Source organism: Rhinolophus ferrumequinum, chromosome 2 (assembly GCF_004115265.2).
Source record: "Rhinolophus ferrumequinum isolate MPI-CBG mRhiFer1 chromosome 2, mRhiFer1_v1.p, whole genome shotgun sequence".
In the NCBI taxonomy this organism is placed as follows: Eukaryota; Metazoa; Chordata; class Mammalia; order Chiroptera; family Rhinolophidae; genus Rhinolophus; species Rhinolophus ferrumequinum.
Window position 1 is genome coordinate 46,066,164 of NC_046285.1, and position 19,656 is coordinate 46,085,819.

The 19,656-nt window shown below is 35.1% G+C and overlaps 1 protein-coding gene across 1 annotated transcript in view; it reads right to left on the minus strand.

Moving 5' to 3' along the window:
* Positions 1–19,656, minus strand: part of RABL3 (RAB, member of RAS oncogene family like 3) — a 28,405-nt gene that overhangs the window by 3,752 nt on the left and 4,997 nt on the right. Inside the window, exons 3-6 of the mRNA XM_033129866.1 lie at positions 11,797–11,926; positions 8,024–8,138; positions 4,991–5,141; positions 1,029–1,100 (exon numbers count right to left, since the gene is read on the minus strand). Of these exons, the coding sequence (XP_032985757.1) occupies positions 1,029–1,100; positions 4,991–5,141; positions 8,024–8,138; positions 11,797–11,926 (468 nt within the window). The remainder of the gene's footprint in view (positions 1–1,028; positions 1,101–4,990; positions 5,142–8,023; positions 8,139–11,796; positions 11,927–19,656) is intronic.

A 19,656-nucleotide genomic window follows, 5' to 3' on the forward strand; every position in this document is an offset into this window, starting at 1 on the left:
ATGGGTAAATGAAAGAGGCTGCCCATCACCCAGTCCCAGGGGCTCTGGCTGCTCTGAGAAATGAGGGATCAGTATCTCGGCAAACCTGCACCCTATTTTCCACATGCCGGCTGGAAAGTTCTGCAATGAAACAAACATTTTCCAGTGATCTAATATTAAATAGGGAGAGGTGTGGGGCTTACCTTATGCTGACATTGGATGAAAGGCCAAATTATTAAATCCCTAAATTGCTAAAGAAAAATGATTCATAAAGAGCTATGAGGAGAGAAAGTTTTTCTTGGGAGATTATACGTAAAAGGAAATATAATACAGAAATTAATCTTTTCCAATAATACAGAAATACATTATATTTTACTTTACTACAATGTCAGCATTGGGCAAACAACTTAAACTTGGTCAATACTATGTGCAATGCAGCTGTGTGGCCCTACGTGCAATGCAGCTGTGTGGCCCGTGAAGGAAAGACAAACAGTGCTCTAGTTTCCCAGTATGCTGAGTCATTCTACATTTTCATTCCAGTTCAGGGCAACAAGATGATGTGAGGAAGAGTCAGAAATGGAAATGCAAAGGATTCTGACAGGGAAACAATAGGGAGTCAAGAAGATGACATAACCTTAAAAGTAATAGTAACATTTATATGGAAAATATTAATAGCTGGGAGAGAAAAAAGAACTCAGGGCTTTAAGTACAATCTCCTCGGTTCACTCTTTTGTAGCAGTTAGGGGGCACAAAAAGAGCTAGAAAATAGGGAGACATAAATTGTTTTAAGGAGGAGAATTAGGTTATCTTTTAAAAAACCCCATTTAAATCCAGTAGCTTTCATCTTTTGCTCAGAGAACACTGGTGATAGAATAAATACGTCAGCAGACCTTGAGCAATTATACCAACAGATAAGAGAGATCAAAACAAATATTATTCAGCCTGTGATGTTCAGGACTAAGGAATAAAAGGACATAGCATTCTACAAAGAATTTAAACTCTCATAATATGTAAATTAAGTTTAAAAATAGCTTAATTGTAGCCATTACCTTATCAAAAAACCTACTGAGCTTGACAGCATTGGAAGAACCTGCAGCTAAGTACCGTGGATTTGTGCAATCCTAGAAGATAAAACACAAAGCCCACAATTAAAAGTTAGGAAACATAAGCTCTTTGTTAGTTATTTCTATTTCTGTTGTACATTTCTATAGTAAAATATTCACGTAATTTTTAAATTATGATTCACAAAGCAAAGAGGAAAGTGTTAAAGGGAGATAAGGCCACTTTTTGTGATGTAAGCAATTTTAGAGGACATTAAACCAATGTATTCGTCATGAAATAATGCATAAAGGAAGACAGGATTGCTAATATCTTACTAATAAAACGAGGATACTAACAAGATGCGCTACCTATGTTTACCCTGGAAAGCAGAAATAGAGCCGTTAAAAACAGTCAACTTCACTTTTTAGTACTAGTTACTCACCAGTACTCAACTAATTAAGTTTTATGCTGTTCATACAAACAGTAGGAAGCATGAAAATAAGGAATTCAGAGGAGCAAAGAACAAACAGAAGTTGCCAGGGATTTCTCATTCACTGAGTACAAGGTAATACATCCCGTGGTAGGCCCTAAAGACAATAACAGATCATAGATATATTTATTTAATAATAATAAACACTAAGTTTATTATTATTAAATATCATTAAGTATTATTATTTAATAATAATTAAATACCAGTAATGAACAATAGACATGTTACTATTAAAAAGGATTTTTAAAAATAGGGAAAAAATGGGGTTCAGAAGAGATAAAATAATCTGGAACATTAAATCATTCTAATGACTAGGAAAGACTTTAAAAGGCTTATTATCCTTCTACTGGAGTTCTAGTGTTGTGTTGCCTTTGCTTGTCATTGACTTGCCACCTCAAGAGATGGAGTACTTTGATTTTTACCTCAAATGCCACTTAAGACCAAACTATGAGGATATCATGTAGGCTCCTTTGCAAGAAAGATATTTGTCTTTCAGTTGTGTGTGTCCCTTGGGAAATTACTGGTGTTGCATTTATTCTGTTTTGCAATCTCTAAGCCTACATGATTCCTTTCCAATGAATTTTGTAACAGTCACCTATTTTTTATCCATATACAACATTTCAAGGCTCACATTTTTAATTTTTGACCAGAAAACTATAAAACATTTTCCAAAACCACAAAAAAAAAGAGACCACAACAGACTTTTCAAAGACAACAGAATACTAGAAAAATCAGAGGTCTTTAAAGCCAGTAAACACTGAATCTGAATATGTGTCCCAAGAGTTCTAGATTGTGTGACATTGGTTAGGTTACTAAATCTTTAAAGTGGAGCTCATTTATGAAATGAGGATAACAAGACTTATCCCATAGGATTTTTGTGAAAATTAAATGAGATAATGCATGTTTGGCACATAGCAGGTACTGAAATATTAGTTCCCTTCTTTCTTCATTCCAAGAAAATGCTATCAGACTTAATTTTTGGACACACAGCACTTAACATAAAAGGTAATTCCATATAAGGGTTAAATAGACTGAAACACCATCACGCAAACTATTGTATTAAAAATAATGTTTAAACACATTAATACAGCAGTTGGGGCATATAAAAGACAAACCTTAGATGACCCTGTATGAGATACATTATACAAAAGGTACATTGATTACATAATCATCAGAATGTCAAAAGACTTCAGAGATGATTACAAATACAGCTAATGTACTAAATACAAAAACGAAATCAAGCAGCAAACAAACAAACAAAACCTCCACAAATCTAAATTCTAAGGCTCTACAATTTCAGGTTGACCAGGCTAGAGAAACCCTGTAATTTTAGGATAAGAATTTTAAAGCTGAATTTTAAAGAGCCATCATCTGTTATTGATCATGGCTGAGGGCAAAGCCTGAAAATTAATAGCTCTAAATAGCCTGTCTAAGCTTAAGAAAGGAATAATAACCAGGGAAGATGCTTCAATATGATTGCTTTGAAGTAAGCACATAACAGAGAAAAATTTGCACTAGATACAATTAGCCTAACAGAATTAAAAAAAAAATAAGTAATGTTCTTCCTATCTATAATTTAAACATTTTTCCTTTTTTCAGGCACAAGGTAACTGACTTCACCTTTGATGTATACATTGATGTTATATTCTTACTTTTCTATAGTTTTAGGTAAATTCATACAATAACCAAAAGAGGCTAGTACTAATACTGTTAACATTAGTTTTTTATTTGAGGCTTTATATTTAACTTGCTGAGTCTTTCTGACTGCTATCTCTTTTTGAAACTCTTATCCAGTTTTCCTCCTCATTTTTAATTCCCTGCATACTCAAGACCGTCTTGTTGTTTCTGCTATGTTCTTGAAGCCATAAACTGATGTGAACTCTGTGGAGACTCTGTGTGCCAAAGTCCCACCACTCGAGTACCTCTCCATCTTAGCAACTGGCCTGGCCTTTTCAAGTAAAGTAGGAAAAACACACAGTATCTAGCCACTAGACCCAGATACATTCCAAAGCACATTAAAAGTAATTACTGGAACAAAGCAACTACATTCAATGGTAAATTTCCCTTTGGAAATAATGTTCAAATGAAGTAACTTTAGCACTTGTTCAATAAGAACATTATATATCCTAAGTAGCAGACATCCTCTGGAATATCATGGGCCTGTGCCCACTACCTGGGGCATTTCTGCTGAATAGTCCACGATGGCAGCTGAGAAAAACAAGGCACCTCCACTGCAAAGGAGAACGTAAAAAACAATGGAATGGAAAACAGAAAGTGACTCAGTGAAGCGGATAGAGGTGGGGTCGAACCAAGCAGCGGTCACAAATGTTGAACCACAGAGTAAGGGCATCAAAATCACCTGAGTCATTTGTTAAAATGAGAGTCCTCCTCCTCCAGCCAAACCTTATGAATAAAAAGCTGCTGCTGGGGGAAAGTTATTAAAAAACTTTCACAGGCACTGCTGGCAATATGAATATGCAGTCAGGTTTGGGTAACTGTTAATCCAGGTGATTTCTAAGAGTTCTTTCAGCTCCAAGATTCTAAATGTTAACTGAAGGATAATTAAGTGGAAAATAGGCTTAACTGTACAGTGCAGGCTGGGAAGTGCGAGTGCCTGCTTTGACCTGTGTAACCTTGGCCTAGCTACCTCTCGCTGCTTCTTGTCTTCATTTTTAAAATAGGGATAATAACAGTACCTACCTTATAAGGATGAGGCGACGATGATGCATATGAGATAAAGTATGTAGAGCACTAGAACAGTGCTCGGCACAGAAATGCTCAGTAAGTGGCAGCCATTAATATTAAGCCACCACTACCGCCAGGTGTCTGAATGCCAGTGCACTGTGTATGCTGCAGCAATCCTACCATGACTGAAGCTGCTGGCCAGGATCCCTCTCTGGGCAACACTAAATGGTTTATACGAGGACTTTTCCCCACCTTTTCAGTGCTGAGTTCTAACTGAGCTAAATATCTCAGGAAGGGATTCAATTCTCTGTATTCACATCAGTTTACATACACTAATGCTTAAGAAGCACTCTGTTTACAGTTTGTAATTTTCTCACTTGTCTATTTGTTTGTCCTTTAAGGTAATTTCTATAGTTTAAGAAGCTAAGAGGCTTATCTAAAGCAAGAATAATCGAGGTACAGTATCAGTAACCTTTCTTTGTCACCTTTTATTTAATTATTTTGATTTTGGTCTGCTTTATAAAAAGCTTTTCAAGAAAAAGCCCACGATTTACATTATTCATAGAACAAAGTTTGAACATTCCAACAGATCAGCATACAAGGAGGCTGAAATGTCTGTGCCCATTTGACAGTCTAACGTATGTTGATTCCAATTTTTACCACATTTTGGACTTAGAACCCAAATAGCCTGATTTCAAGTACAAAGCTTCTTTTGTGGGAATATGTAACTTGTGAAGTCTGCAGTTTTGCTTTCACCTGATAATAACACACACATGCAGGAGTGAAAATACACACCAAATTAATCTCTTCTGCATTGAAATCCTCAGCCAGGAAGGCAGTTCTAGTTAAAACTTCATGGCGCTTGGTTTCATGAATCTGGTCCAGTTTCGTCCCTATTACCAACAGCGGGATTTGGTTATCAGCAAATTGTTCCTGGTCATAATCCCTGTGATAAATAATGAAGAGATGAATAGAATTTACCTTTCTGATGTAGATGTGTAATATTTAAATGCAAATGGCTTAATTCTATTTTACTGATAATACACTGATTCTTGCTCCCCCAGCACCTATAAATCTACTTTTCTCCTAATTTCTTCCATCCACTTGTTTATTTATCAATCTATTTTCACCATCTATAGCATTCCATCATTCATCAAAATTTGTTCCCATGAGTCTTTATAGATTACTTGAATAACTGAGTGCCCACCAGGTATACCATGGAAGGTTGACTTGACTTCTCCCAAAGCTCTGTCTTCTAAGGCTCAGGAATTTTTCTGTGTAGATGTAGAGTGGATTCAAACCTCAGTGGGGAGAAAACTCAGGAAACCTAGCATGGCACTCAAGCCTTGTGCCAGAGGGGAAAATAACAAGCTTTTGGGTACCGTCAGGGATATGCATAAGCTCTACACCTACCATAAATATTTCTGTCTATGAATAAAGAAAAATAGATTGTTTCAGGAAAATAGGAAATAGGGATGTTGAAGACCAGAATAAATCGACCAGAGGTGATGCTATAGCCTAGGGAAAGATGGATTCAACACATGGAAAGTGAAGGAAACAGGTGAAATGCAAAATGAATAGTAGAAAGAAAGAATTAAGCACCAAATGGTTATTTGTCCTGACACGAGTGCTATGGGAGACAGAGGACAAGCAATACAAATCCCTTAGGAATAGTGGCTTTGGGTCACTGGCTATTATAATTCTATTTTCCTATTTCTACTCATAGGATAGAGTGATATTCCTTCTATTACTAAATGGTACATAGTGCCCAATGTTGTTGAATTAATTTAAATTCTAGTCACATATGAGAAATAAAAGATTTGTATTTCTGACATGTTACAAGCTCCATCTACAACAGTCAGCAAAACCTGGTTGACAACACCTTATGTAGTAAGTCAATATTGCATAATCCAATCAATACAACCCAGTTGAACACAGATTTTTTTTCTTCCTTTGACATTTCTTTTTCTTTGAATAATCAAAACTGGGGAGTGTGTGTATTCAAAATTATCAAATCTTTTTGCCCTTCACAGTAATCTTGCAGGGAGCCTCAGTTACTGTTCAGCCTTGGAACACAATTGTTTTGAACAATGTAACCTCCCATATCATAAAAATAATATTATTCTATTTATTGCATCAAAGCCAGTAATAGTTTTAGTTCAAGGCCTTTGATTCTTATTACCAACATCAATCCTGATTCAGGAGAAATGTTCCAAAACTGAAATTTGCTTTGTTAGAGAATAAAGTGTTGAGAGTATCCTCCTTTAGGACTATTTCCTTTTCCTATACTCACTATCTCTGGCTCACATACAAATTTTTGTATATAGTTTATCAAACATCATCTTTGATAATCATATATTTCTGTCACTTGGATATGTATTAGTCATGTAATATAACATATGTTGCACACATGTATTATACATTAACATGTATTTCGTATGTAACATAACATATATATGTATGTTGCCATATACATATAATTTGGTCTCTTATTTCTCTTTTTAGCTTTCATTTTTTTTCTCTCTTTCATTTAATCTTACATCCAATTTGATTTTGGCAAAAACAAAAAGCTTGCATCTTTCAGACGACTATATTTAACTACCACTTTACAGAGGATTTAGGATTCAGAGAAGCAAATTTAACAGACACTACAGGCATACAATGAGCAAAATCCAGAATACAGGAAACTCTACAGGACAAACAAGCCATCTTTTTTCACACATAAACTGTAAGAAAGTAAAAATAAATAAATAAATAAATAAATAAAGGGAAAGTTAAGATAAAAAGAAACTTAAGAAACCAAAGACGAGTGGACCTTATTTAGATACTGTTTTGAATAAACCAACATTTATGAGACATTTGGGGAAATTAAAATAATATTTGATATTAAAGAAGTACTGTTAAATTTAAAGTGTACAATTATATTTTGGTTATGTGCATAAAGTTCTTAAGTTTTAAAGTTACACAATGAAGCACTGTATATGTAGATGAAATGATAATGATGTCTAGGATTTGCTTCAAAAATAAATACTCAACTGTAACTGAAAAAAATAATAAGTAAATGGAAAGACACAACAAAAATTCTCCCCAATTTGATCTATAGGTTTAATTAAATTCCCATCAAAATCCAAGCAGATTTTTTTGGTCGATATAGACAAGCTGATTTCAATTTTAAATGAACTAGAATAGCTGCACATTTTGGAAAGGAATAAAGTAGAAAGACTCACACTGCCTAATTTTAAGACTTACTATAATGTTATGATAATCAAAACAGAGTAATATTGGTGAAGGGACAAGTACACAGGTCAATGGAACAGAATTACGGAGTCTAGAAATAGACCCATATAAATGTGATCAACTGATTTTTGGCAAAGGAGTTAAAGGAGTTCAACAGGGAAAGGATAATCTTATCAACAAATGGTGTTGGAACAATTGTACATTCACATGCGAAAGTTACCCTCAACCCAGACCTCACAACATTATAACTAACTCAAAAAGGATCACAGATCTAAAAGTAAACCTAAAACTATAAAACTTCTAGAAGAAACAAAGGAAAAAACCTGCATGTTCTGGGATTAGGCAAAGAGTGCTTAGACATGAAACCAAAATTTAATATAATACATCAAAGGAAAAAAAATGAGAAATTAGACTTTATCCAAATGAAAAACCATTGCTTTGTGAAAGACACTGTTAGGAGAATGAAAATGCAATCTACAGAACAGGGGAAAATATTTGCAAATCAAACATCTTACAAAGTGTTATTTTGGAGGGTACATTTCTGTGATTGCTGTAACATTTCAAACCAATTGTGAAGAAATCTGGGCTTACCCATTTGTTACCAAGACTCCAGTTGGAACCAAATCCCTGTTGAGAGCTTCCAATGACCAACGATATAAGTTCTGGGATGACTTCTTATTTGTTAGGTCGTGTACTAAAATAATGCCTAAAATAATCAACGAAAATAATGTCAATACGGTAACAATTTTTGTTTCAGAATTGGCAGACTGGGCTTCGTAAATATATTATGTTGCTTCAGGAACCTAGCATTCTAGTATGACTAACAAACTCAGACACAATTATTTTAAAATTTCCTCTACAAATTCTTACAAATAATTGTTTACAAATGAACTACCAAATTTTCTTTGTCAGTCTAACTTTTTTTTTTTTAAGTTCTCCAAGGGCTGACAAAGTGCCATTAAACTTTTAGAATGTCTTTTCTTGTTTTCTTCATTCAACACTTAACGTGTGTCTAATTCTGCCTGGCCCTAATTGCAGAACCACCCCATCAAAAAAAAAAAAAAAAAAAAAGAATCAAGACTACTTCAAATATATAAGAAATCCCATGCATTCAAAAAGTTTGTTTTTGCACTGTGCATACATAGTACTGTCATAAATATCACATATACACATAATGCTTATACTCACGAAAAAATTAAGTGATAAAATGTATTAAAAGAGTATTGACTTAATTTGATACAATTGTTATTCTTTAGCTGACAAAATGTTTTCCTGTGGATCACTTGGGCCTGCCTAATCCACTCAAATGTCTAATTTTTTAGTTCTTTGAGAGATTTAAAAGAGCAAAATATATATGCCACTAGAGGGGGTAGGAAGAGATAGTGGAGAAATATGAATAGTAGAAAATAGATGGACTTTTGAGAGATTGAGAAAAATAATAAAATGTAATGAGGCTCAGAAATATGATTAAACAGAATCAGTTAAGATCCTAGAAAGAAAGGTAAAGCAGGTAATTATTACAATAAGATATAGACAAAAAACAGGAAAAGCTTTAATGCCTAGTGGAATTTAGGGTATCTTGTGGTGAAAAGACTACAGACTTTCAATCCCCCAACCTTTTTGTATATTACCCAGATTCTACTGTGGAAAGAAGACATAAAACTGATGATTCCTCCATCTTCAAGATGTAAGAAAAGTCAATTTGAAAAAGGCCAGAAGAGTTAGAATTACTTGGCTCCTCTAGTTTGTAATAAACATTTGTGCAACAAAGGTGCTCGTATACATTACAGTTGACTTGTTCAAGCTGGCACAGATAGATCTGTATCTCTCCCAGCACCTGGAATACATAGAGATCTGACAATTGCCCCCATATCCAACAGCACTCACTCTACCTTCCTCAATGAGGTATTCTATTAGGCATCAAGGACACATGATAGAGGATAAGTTTTTCAAAAGGAATAAAGAGCTACCATTAAAGAATATAGCTAATATTTATTCATCACTTACATGCTCAGAGTACTGGCTGCACGTATGTACTGTACATGTGCTATCTAATTTGATTTTTAGAATAGTACTATGAGGTAAGAATTACCATCATTCTACAAATGTGGAAACTGAGGCTCAGAGACCTTGAGTAGCTTGCCAAAGGTCACATGGTAAATGGAATAGCCAGAATTTGAACTCAGGTAATCTGACAGTAAACGACTGAAGAAAAGCAGACTAAAGTCTCACTTTAGGGAAGCGGAGTGGCAGATATTTTCTCCGCTCCCTACATCACAAGTAAAAAGATCACAAAACTATGGGTAAGACTTTTGGTTGAGAGAGTGAAAGGATTATAAAGACCTAGATGAGCTATTAGATGGGTTGGGAGGAGTTTATTTTTTGAGGATCTCTATTTAAGACTTTTGAACTTTTAAGGACATTTCAGCCCTCTTTTCCTTATTCTCCCTCTTTCATTTGGGCTGAGTGTTCTTGCTTTTGTAGACTATGAGCTAGGAGGGCCACAGTGGGGCCCAGAAGAAAGAAGGCAGGTGATAATTGATCAGAATAAGTTCTAATCTTAAGAGAGAGGTAGAGACACTTCATAGGTTTCCTTCATAGGAACCAGCCTAGTTCATCACAGTGGAAAGAAGGTAGGTTACTGAGGGAAGAAAAGTTATTGCTAAGAATAAAGACTGTGCATTTGAATGGAGTGATCCTTACGCTGTTTCTTAGGGAACTAAGGATGGTAGACGAGTAAAGAACCTTGAGTACTTCTACCAAGAGAAATGTTCCAGAGTTAGGGTGAAAACAACATAGAAAACTGTTTATATAACAGGGATTTTTAAAAACTTAAAGAAACAGAAATATACCTCAGTCTTATCTGTAACACTAACACAGAATATATGCAATTATTTCAGTAATATTCAAGGAAGAGACAAATCACCAATTAATAAGTATAGAAAAGATAAGTAAATGGATTTAGATGGATTTCTTCTTTAGTACTTAATACATTTATGACTCAGAATTCCATAAAGTTTCTAGGATTTGAATGGTCTTTAACTTTATTATTATTTATAATTTAATCTTTATCTTTATATTTATTTTGCTCTTAATTCTTTCTCAAAAAGATCTAAACAAAAGTTCAAAAGTGTTACATATGCAAAATTCTCTTTACCAGAACAGATTTATATCAACTTTGACAAGTCATTTGGCTGATATAATCACTTGATTCTAAGTCTAAACCAGGCTTCTTTTCTTTCTCTCCTTTTCTCTAAGAAGCCGCGTAACACTATATCAGTCTTATCTTACTGTTTTTCTCATTTATAATACATTCTATTAATATATGCCGTTGTCATGTACTTTCTTGCATGACAATGTCTTGTATTAATATCACCATCTTATAACTGTGTTTTGTTTCATTTATGAATGTTTTGTTGCTTCAATTATATTGGGACACTTTCAGATAGAATTCTGAGCTCAGTGGGACATAGGTCTGAACTAACATAAGTCACTGTATTCTATAGTATGTATCCAATGGCAGGAACCTTCTCTGCTTCTCTTTATAGTATCTATAATAGCTAGTGATATGGGAAGATAAGATATTGAAAGAAGAACATAAGCAATGAAGAAGGTACTCAATAATTGCAATGCTTATCTAATATTTAATGAAATCTAAGCATAGTATAAATGAGGTCCTATTAATAGCTAAGCATATACCAGGAGGGAAGGGGTGAGATGCTAAATCTTTTGGTACATCAATTGAGACTACATTTCACAATAAAAAAAGGTTAAAAAAGAGAAGATAAACTCTACAGGTAAATCACAAGTGTCAGGGGTTTAGTCAGTCTCTTGATAGAGTAGGCATGTATGACTTGTAATTACGTCCTCTATTACGTGCCTCCATCTGGAAATCTGCTTCAGGTATTTGAATATCCATAACTGGATGAAATTTCTGCACCCCGAAAAACACCCTTGGGCAGCTCTTTATAATGTATTATGTAGGACTCTGTCTAAGGGGCAGATGAAAGGAAACTCTGTTATCTTTGTGACATCTGGCTTAGACTATGGGATTCCTAATTCTATTGTATTTACTCAAAAGAGTTCTATTGTGTTTACTCAACTGATGGGAGAAGTGGCACTTTCAGGGGACAATGTTTTGAAAAGTTCCATGTTTTATGTCAAGTTTATTTCAATGTTTTGAACTATATGGTTAGAATCCAGAAACACAAACTGGAATGTAATACGCAGGTTTAACTTAAGAGTTGTGAGTAATTAGATCTTTCTTAAATTAAGATGAGTCCCACAGCATTTCACAGCATTCCATATCAAATGATCTGTACTCTTAGATCATTAATAAATGGTAGAAATAAAAAAGGCTTTACCATTTATAGAGTTGTAGAATACTGCTCTTGTGCTTTTCACACTGCTGGCACTGCCCACAGAGCCTCCAACATCCCATAATTCTATATAGTAGGTCTTCTCTTCTGGGGTTCCTTCTTTGTAGTCATGGACCTAACAAATCAATCCATATCAAAATAATTATTATAGCCACTTAGAAAATTGGTAAGCGCCCTCATTCCCGTTTAAAGCATTGGCTATTCCACATCAGCATCTCACCCTCTGACTTTCTGATCCCCACCTCCCTCTAACACTCCAACTCTAATAATCTTTGACTCCATAAGACCCTATTGTAGTTAATTGATCCTAGTACCTTTCATGGCTCCCGCTTCCACTTCCAATTTCTCCCTTCCTAACTAAGCATAAATTCCATGATTTGTCATTTTAGTCACTCTTTTACCCCTCTCTCACACTGTATTCACTTGACACAATTTCAACCCTGATTATATCCACCTTTTTCCTGATCCCATGTCTATAACCTAGCTAGCTGAATGTGAAGGTCAAAAAAACACGCATTCAACCTGACTGGATTCATTTTACATTCAACTGTATCTTAGGAGTTGTCCTTCAATCAGTTCCATAATCCATTTCCTCTTTTTCTCTCCTAGATAACTATTTCATACTTTCTCCTCTTTTTCAAATTTCCAATATCTCGTCCTATCCTCAAACATAGCCAGTAACCTTGCTTCCCAGACAGAAGAAACCAGAAGAGAACTTCTACAACCCATTCTTCCCATATCTATCCACCTCCCTGCATCTGTGTCCATATAATCTACTTTCCCTCCAGCTATTATAGACAGGCGCCTGTGTCCCTAAGGCCAAATCCCGCCTCTTGTGCGTGAAATCCCATCTCCTCTTTATTATCAAAGATGTAGTTCCTCTCTCTCCTCTCTCCTTTTTATCATCACTTTTTCCCTCTCAGTTGGATAATTCCCACCAGCATAAAACATGCCATAATTTTTCCCATCTTAGAAAAAAATAACCTCCTCTTGATCTCACATACCTCCTCCAGAGACCATGCTGCTTCTCTGTTCCTTTTTACAGCAAAAGCCCTCAAAAGAGTTGTCTATTCGCAACTGTCCCTAATTCTTTTCCTTACATTCTCCTTTGAACTCATTCCTGTCACACTTTTGCCCCAATTACCCTACTGAATTATTCTTCATCAAGGTCACCAATGGCCTCTACTTGGCTAAATCCAGTGGTAAGTAAACGGTTTTCATCTTATTCTACTATTTGACACAACTAATCACTCCTCTGCTTTGCAATACTTTCTTCACTTAGCTTCCACGGTATCACACTCTTCTGGTTTTCTTCCCACCACCCTGGCTAATCCTTTTCAGTCTCCATTTGGGTTGTCCTTATCTCTCTAACCTCTAGTTGTTGGAGTGTCCTAAGGTTAGTTCTTGGATCTCTTTTCTTCTCTGTTAACACTTGCTCTCCCGGCAATTTCAGATAATCTTACGATTTTAAATGTCATCCTTATGTTGTTGAATTCCAAATTTATAGCTATCCTGGACCATTTCCTTGAACTTCAGACTACCAGTATCCACCAGACTACAATTTGGATATCTAACAAGTATCTCAAATTTCACATCTGAAAATAATTTCCCACTCTTCCTCCCAAACCTATTCTTCTAGTTTTCCTTGTCTCAAAAAGGAAAAGGCAATTCTGTCTTTCCAGTTTGGCCTTTGAAGGGCCAAAACCGTTAACAGTCATCCTTAACTCCTTTCATACTATGTATATGTCAGCAAATCCTGCTGCTTTTGCCTTAAAAATATATCCAGTGTCTGATACCCAGTAGGTATAGTATTGAATGAACAAATTAATGATTGCATAGTATAAAGGTTACTCCTAATTGCTTCTACCTTTCCAGCAATCTTGTTTTGCCTTTAGCCAGGCTCATTTCCCCTATTTTTTTTTTTTAAATCCTCCACCTTTTCCCTTCTATTCTGTACCCATTCACTCCTTTATTTAACCTCTAAACTTTCATTGATTTAAACCTTTGTCTCTATTTCATTTCTGCCGACTCACATCATCTGGTTTCTGCCACTAACATTCCATTGCAGTTTCAAAGGTCAGCACTGACTTCATCATCACCAAATTCAATTTTTTCCCCTCTCTCAGTCCTTATATCTCTACACTATTTCATATGAAAAATCAATCCCTCCTTCATGAAATTCTCATCTCTCTTTGCTCTTGTGTACATCATCATCTTGGCTTTCTCTACCTTTCGATCAGACTTTCTCTGACCCCTCTTTCACCTTCAACTCTCCAAATGTAACCCAAAGTTCTTCATCAGCTCTTCTGTTTCTAAATTTTCTTTTCCTGAAAACCTCATCAGCTCTCATGGTTCAGGATTATCTCTGTACAGATGATTCCAACTCAAAATTCTCTCGAGCTTCAGAACCTCATTTTCAAATTCTTCTGGACAGAGTCAGTTGAATAACTCAGATATGGCCCTTAATCATGTCCAGAACTGAATTTATTACCATTTCCTACTCTTTCACCTATAACATATGTCCCCCTTCGTGGGGAATAGTCAATTCATCCATTGCCCAGGCCACCATTCAATCATTAACGCCCAGTATAGATTTTCCACTCTTCACAAGCACCTCATTTTCTCTCTTGAGCTGCTATAATACTAATTTTCTATATCAGTGCTGTCACACAGAACTTACTGTGATGATGAAAATGTCCAATATAGTAACCACTAGCAACATGTGACTACTGAGCAGTTGAAATGTAGCTGTTCAACTGAGGAACAATTTATTTAACTTTAGATAATTTAAATAATGGAAATTATTTTAAACTGAATGATTATGAACAAAATTTCAGAGGTGTAGCTAAAGCTGTGCCTAGTTAAAAATTTAGAGACTTAGAGCTCTAAAAGGAAGCCTGAAAAAAAAAATCAATGAAACAACTACTCATTTCAAGAAGTTAGAAAAAGGACAACAGATTAAACCCAAAGAAAGTATGGACATAATAAAGGAAAAAGCAGAAATTAATGAAGTAGAAAACAAGTATATAACAGAGAAAATGAACAAAGCCAAAAACTGGTCCTTGATAGACCTCTGGCAAGACTGAGCAAGAAAATAGAGAACAGCTATATGAGAAAACTAATATTACTACAGATCCTACATACATTCAAAGACAACAGAGGATGTGAAAACAAATTTTTTGACAACTTGTGAAGTGGACAAATTCTTTCCAAAACATAAGTTACCAAAATTGACACAAGAAGAATATAGTCATTTTCATACTTTCTTGAATGTTATTTAAAAACTTCCCACAAAGAAATTTCAGCCCCAGATGGTTTCACCTGTGAATTCTGTCAAATATTTAAAGAAAGAAATAACACCAATCTTATATAAACTCTTCCAGAGAATAAATACATAAATAACAATTCCCAACTCATTTTATCAGGCTAGCATAATCCTGATACCAAAACTTCACAAGGAGATTATAAGAAAGGAAAACGATAGGGCAATATTTCTCATAAATTTAGATGCAAATATTTGAAAAAATATTAGCAAACTGAATCTAGTGAAATACGAAAAGTCCAATACATCAAGACCAAGTTGGATTTATTCCAAGAATGCAAAGTTGGTTTAACATTTAAAAATCGATCAACATAATTTACCACAGTAACAAAAGAGAGATGGAACATTATGATTATCATGAAAAAGCAACTGATAAAATTCAACATCACTTCATGATACAAATTTCCATCAAAACAGGAATAGAGGGGAACTTCTTTAATTTGATAAAGCATATCTACAAAAAAATCCTACAAAAAAACACCATACTTATGGGTATTACACTGAAAATTTCCCGAGATTGGGAATGAGACAAGGAAGCCCATTGTATCACTTCTATTCAACACTGTGCTGGTGATTTAGCCAATTCAGTAATAAGAAGAAAAAAAGCCAAACGATAAATTACATGCAAATGAGCAGACAGAGCTCTGGATGGGGATGAAAGGGGCAGGATGGGGGCAGGCGGAGAAAATTGAAGTGAAGTTCAACTCTAAATTGTAAAGCACTATACTTTAAATTCGCATCTCAAGCTTCTCTGATCCTCCCTACAAACCCGTAGGCTAGATAAAGCAGGCATTACTTACCTCTGCTTTGCAGATGATATACTAAGGCTCAGAGAAGTAAAGTGATTTATTAGTCTAAGGTCACTCTTTAAGAAACAAAATGCAATATGGGGATTGACCCAAGTAGTAGGAGTTTGAATATAAGTTTCTTTCTAATATGGCATCTCACAGAAAGGGAGCTAGAAAAGTCCAAAGGGAAATTCTGTGCAGAACTTGCTATTGGGTCCCCCAAACTTAAATAAAGTTGCCATTGAACTCATTACCTAGAATTTGTTTTTCTTCCATATCTAAGAATTTGGTAGGCTGAAATGACAAATGGGTCCCCTCTGACTTGAAATGCATAGAAATGCCATAAAGATATTTTTAACAAAATAGAGGACAAGCTCAAAAGAAAGAATGGGAAATCCCCAGAAGATAGAAATGAAGAACTTAAAACCAGAGTGAGAAGTGGGAACTGACCTAGATTCAGATTTAGCTTCAGGGGCTGGTCTGCAGATTTAGTGCCCATCCAGGAATAGAGATATGTTTTCCAGCTTTTATATGTGGGTGAGTGACAAGGAACAGACTGTAGTTCCCTTCATGAAATCTGGACCCTTGGTAAGCTGTCCATTCAGTGAAAAAGTGTAGGAAAAACTCTATCCACTGGCTCAGCAAAGCAGAAAAAACTTTCCATCAGAGACCTCAGGTAGGAGTGGTAGACAGTAGATAAAAGGTCCACAAAAAAAGGAAACCACAGGTCCATGCTACAATAGGATATTAGGGGAATTTACATGAGCTAGATGGCATGGAAATACCTAGCTGAGAAATTACAAGGACCACTGAAATCCCTAGGGCTCTGGCAGCAACAGAAATGAAAAGGCACAGCATACAGGACTTCCACAAAGAGGAAAAACAATCCTGCTGAAGAGCATCTTCAAAGCATTACAAACCATACAAAAGGATACATTTTCATGAGGTAGAGTCAACATATACACCAAGTAGGATACCTACCACTCACCCAGAAAAAAAATAGAATCCAAAAAGGAAACCATAAAATAGTATATTTAAACAGTATGTTTAAAATGATTAAAAAGTAAATACAGGGGGTATCCAGTTAGCTCCATTGGTTAGAGTGTGGTACTAATAACACCAATGTTGCTGGTTCGATCCCTGCATGGGCCACTGGGAGCTGCGCCCTCCTTAAAAATAAATCAACAAATAAATAAAATAAACAGAAAAAGGTAAAAAGAAAAAGAAGTAAAACTATAAAGATCGGATATTTTGAAAATTTTTGACCTTTGAAAAAGAATCAGAACACCTAAAAATTATAATTACTGATGAAAAACTGAGTGGATATATTAAAAAGATTAGACTTAGTTAACTGGAAGGTAGCTAGGAGTACATCATCCAGAATACACCAAAGAGAAATAAAGAAATCATAAAAGTGCAATTAAAAGGCACAGAGGACAAAAATCTCATAGAAGTTCAAAAGGAAAGGATAGTGAGAATGAAAGAAGACAAATAGATAATGGCTAAAAATTTTGAAAAATGAAAACAGACATGAGAAGCACAACTTCTGCATAGGATGACTAAAAACTAATCCATATCTAGACACAGGTTAGCAAAACTACAGAACATTAAAGATTAAAAAAAAATCTTAAAAGCAATTGGAGAGAAGAAATTACCTTGAAAATTAAAAAAAAACAGCCTCGTTAATGTAACATTTTTGTCTATATTCATAAACTTTTAATGAAGCTGTATTTCTGTTTAAATATATGTGATGTTTAGTCTTTATTTTTGTTTAATGAGGCCATTTACCTTGATTAAATGAAGGAATGTATCTTTTTGATGAGATTTATATATATTCTGTAAATAGAAAAATGGTTTTAACAGTAAAGTTGGATGACCCGGTGGCTCAGCGCAAGGCTCATAATACCAGCGTGAGCCAGAGAGCTGTGTCCTACACAACTAGACTGAGAAACAACAGCTTGAACTGGAGTGGGTGGGGGGAAGCGGAAGAAACGGGGGGGGGGGGGGAATAAAAACAATAAAGTTGGGTTCTAACCACAGTGTAACCATAAATTTTGTTACTTAAAAAAAAAGTAATAATTAGGCTGATAGAAGAGTTGGTTTTTTTTTTTGGACTTGCAAAAAATTATTCTAATCCAGTTCTGAAACCTGACCAAACTTTTCATTTTACTATTTCCCCTTTGTCCAAGAACTCTCAGAATACACTTTATAACTGAACTTCCTGTGTACATAAAGAATTTATAATAAAAACATGTTTTGTATCTTTCAAAAAGTAGGTTCTGCATTCATACTCAATACCTTGAAGACTATCTTTAGGTAGAGAATATTTCTTCTTCTTTACAATAACACCTTTACTTTTCATTTGTCTAGTTCCTGGTGATGCCCTAATGATACATAATATTTCTGATGTATTTGAAGGAAACTCACTTGAAGAATTTTCTTGCAAACTTGATACACGAACAATTTCACTTAACATAGTTACTGACATTTGGAAATAGTTCCTCAAAAGATGCTTTTTGCACCGAGGCCAAATCAGTCTCTAAACCAGCTGTTTGCAAAGATGGAGTACTTGTTACTGTGTTTCCCCGAAAATAAGACCTAGCCACACCATCAGCTCTAATGCGTCTTTTAGAGCAAAAATTACTGTAAGACCCGGTCTTATACTATATTATGTAAGACCGGGTCTTATAGTAATTTTTGCTCCAAAAAATGCATTAGACCTGATAGTCCAGCTAGGTCTTATTTTCGGGGAAACATAGTAATAGGCCTCTAGTTTTCTTATCAGGAGTACTGGAATTATGTGTTATTTAAATGTATATAGATACTTTCATTTATGGAACATCAAGTTAAAGAAATTACAAAGTAGGACACAGACTTGTTTTCTGTTTCTTGAAGATGCAAAGAAGACGACAAAGAGAAAAAGATGAACAAATCAAGAGAGAGAAGAGAAAGAGACAGAATCAGAGAGCTAGAATTTCAGAGAGAGAGGGAAGGGCTGACAGAGAAAGCAAGCGAGTGCTAGGCTGACAAAAGATTTCTAATTAGCAGTAATATAAGTCACAGGCTGTGGAACAATAGCTTCAAAGAACTGAAGAAAAATGACTGTCAATCTAGCCAACCACCAGTCCTGCCCTATTTATTTCTTAACTCAATGGAGAGAGGTATGCCAGCAGAAGAGACACTTGGACAGGACTAGCTGGAATTAGCAAACACTAACAATATCTGGGAAGATACTTAAATCAGTGGAAACTGCACCTGTTTCCTAAATACAAGGTAGAACAGAGCACCTAGACATAAGGCTCCAGAAGCTTTTGCCTTTTTAATAAATTTCTAGGCAAAAGTTGGATGCCTTAGTGACAAAGGCTTAGGCAGAATTATTTATGGAGCATGTAAAGTGAATTCTAGATATATAGCATCGTAATTAAAACTGAAGTCTCTGGAATCAGACTAATGGGGATCAAATCTTGACTCTGCTAGTTATGCACTGAGTGAATTTGGTCAAGTCACTTTACTTCTGTATGCCTTAGTTTCTGCAGCTATATCTCAGTTTAAAAAAGATCAAATAAGCAAAGACACGTAAAGCATTTGGCATAACGCGTAGCACAGAGTAGGTGATTAATAAAGCCCAGCTATTATAATATCATTAATTAGTCTTGACCACGGTACTGTAATTTGATTATATAGTTTGAATGAGTTATCTTTAATATGACTACTAAAAATCTTAAATATAGGAAA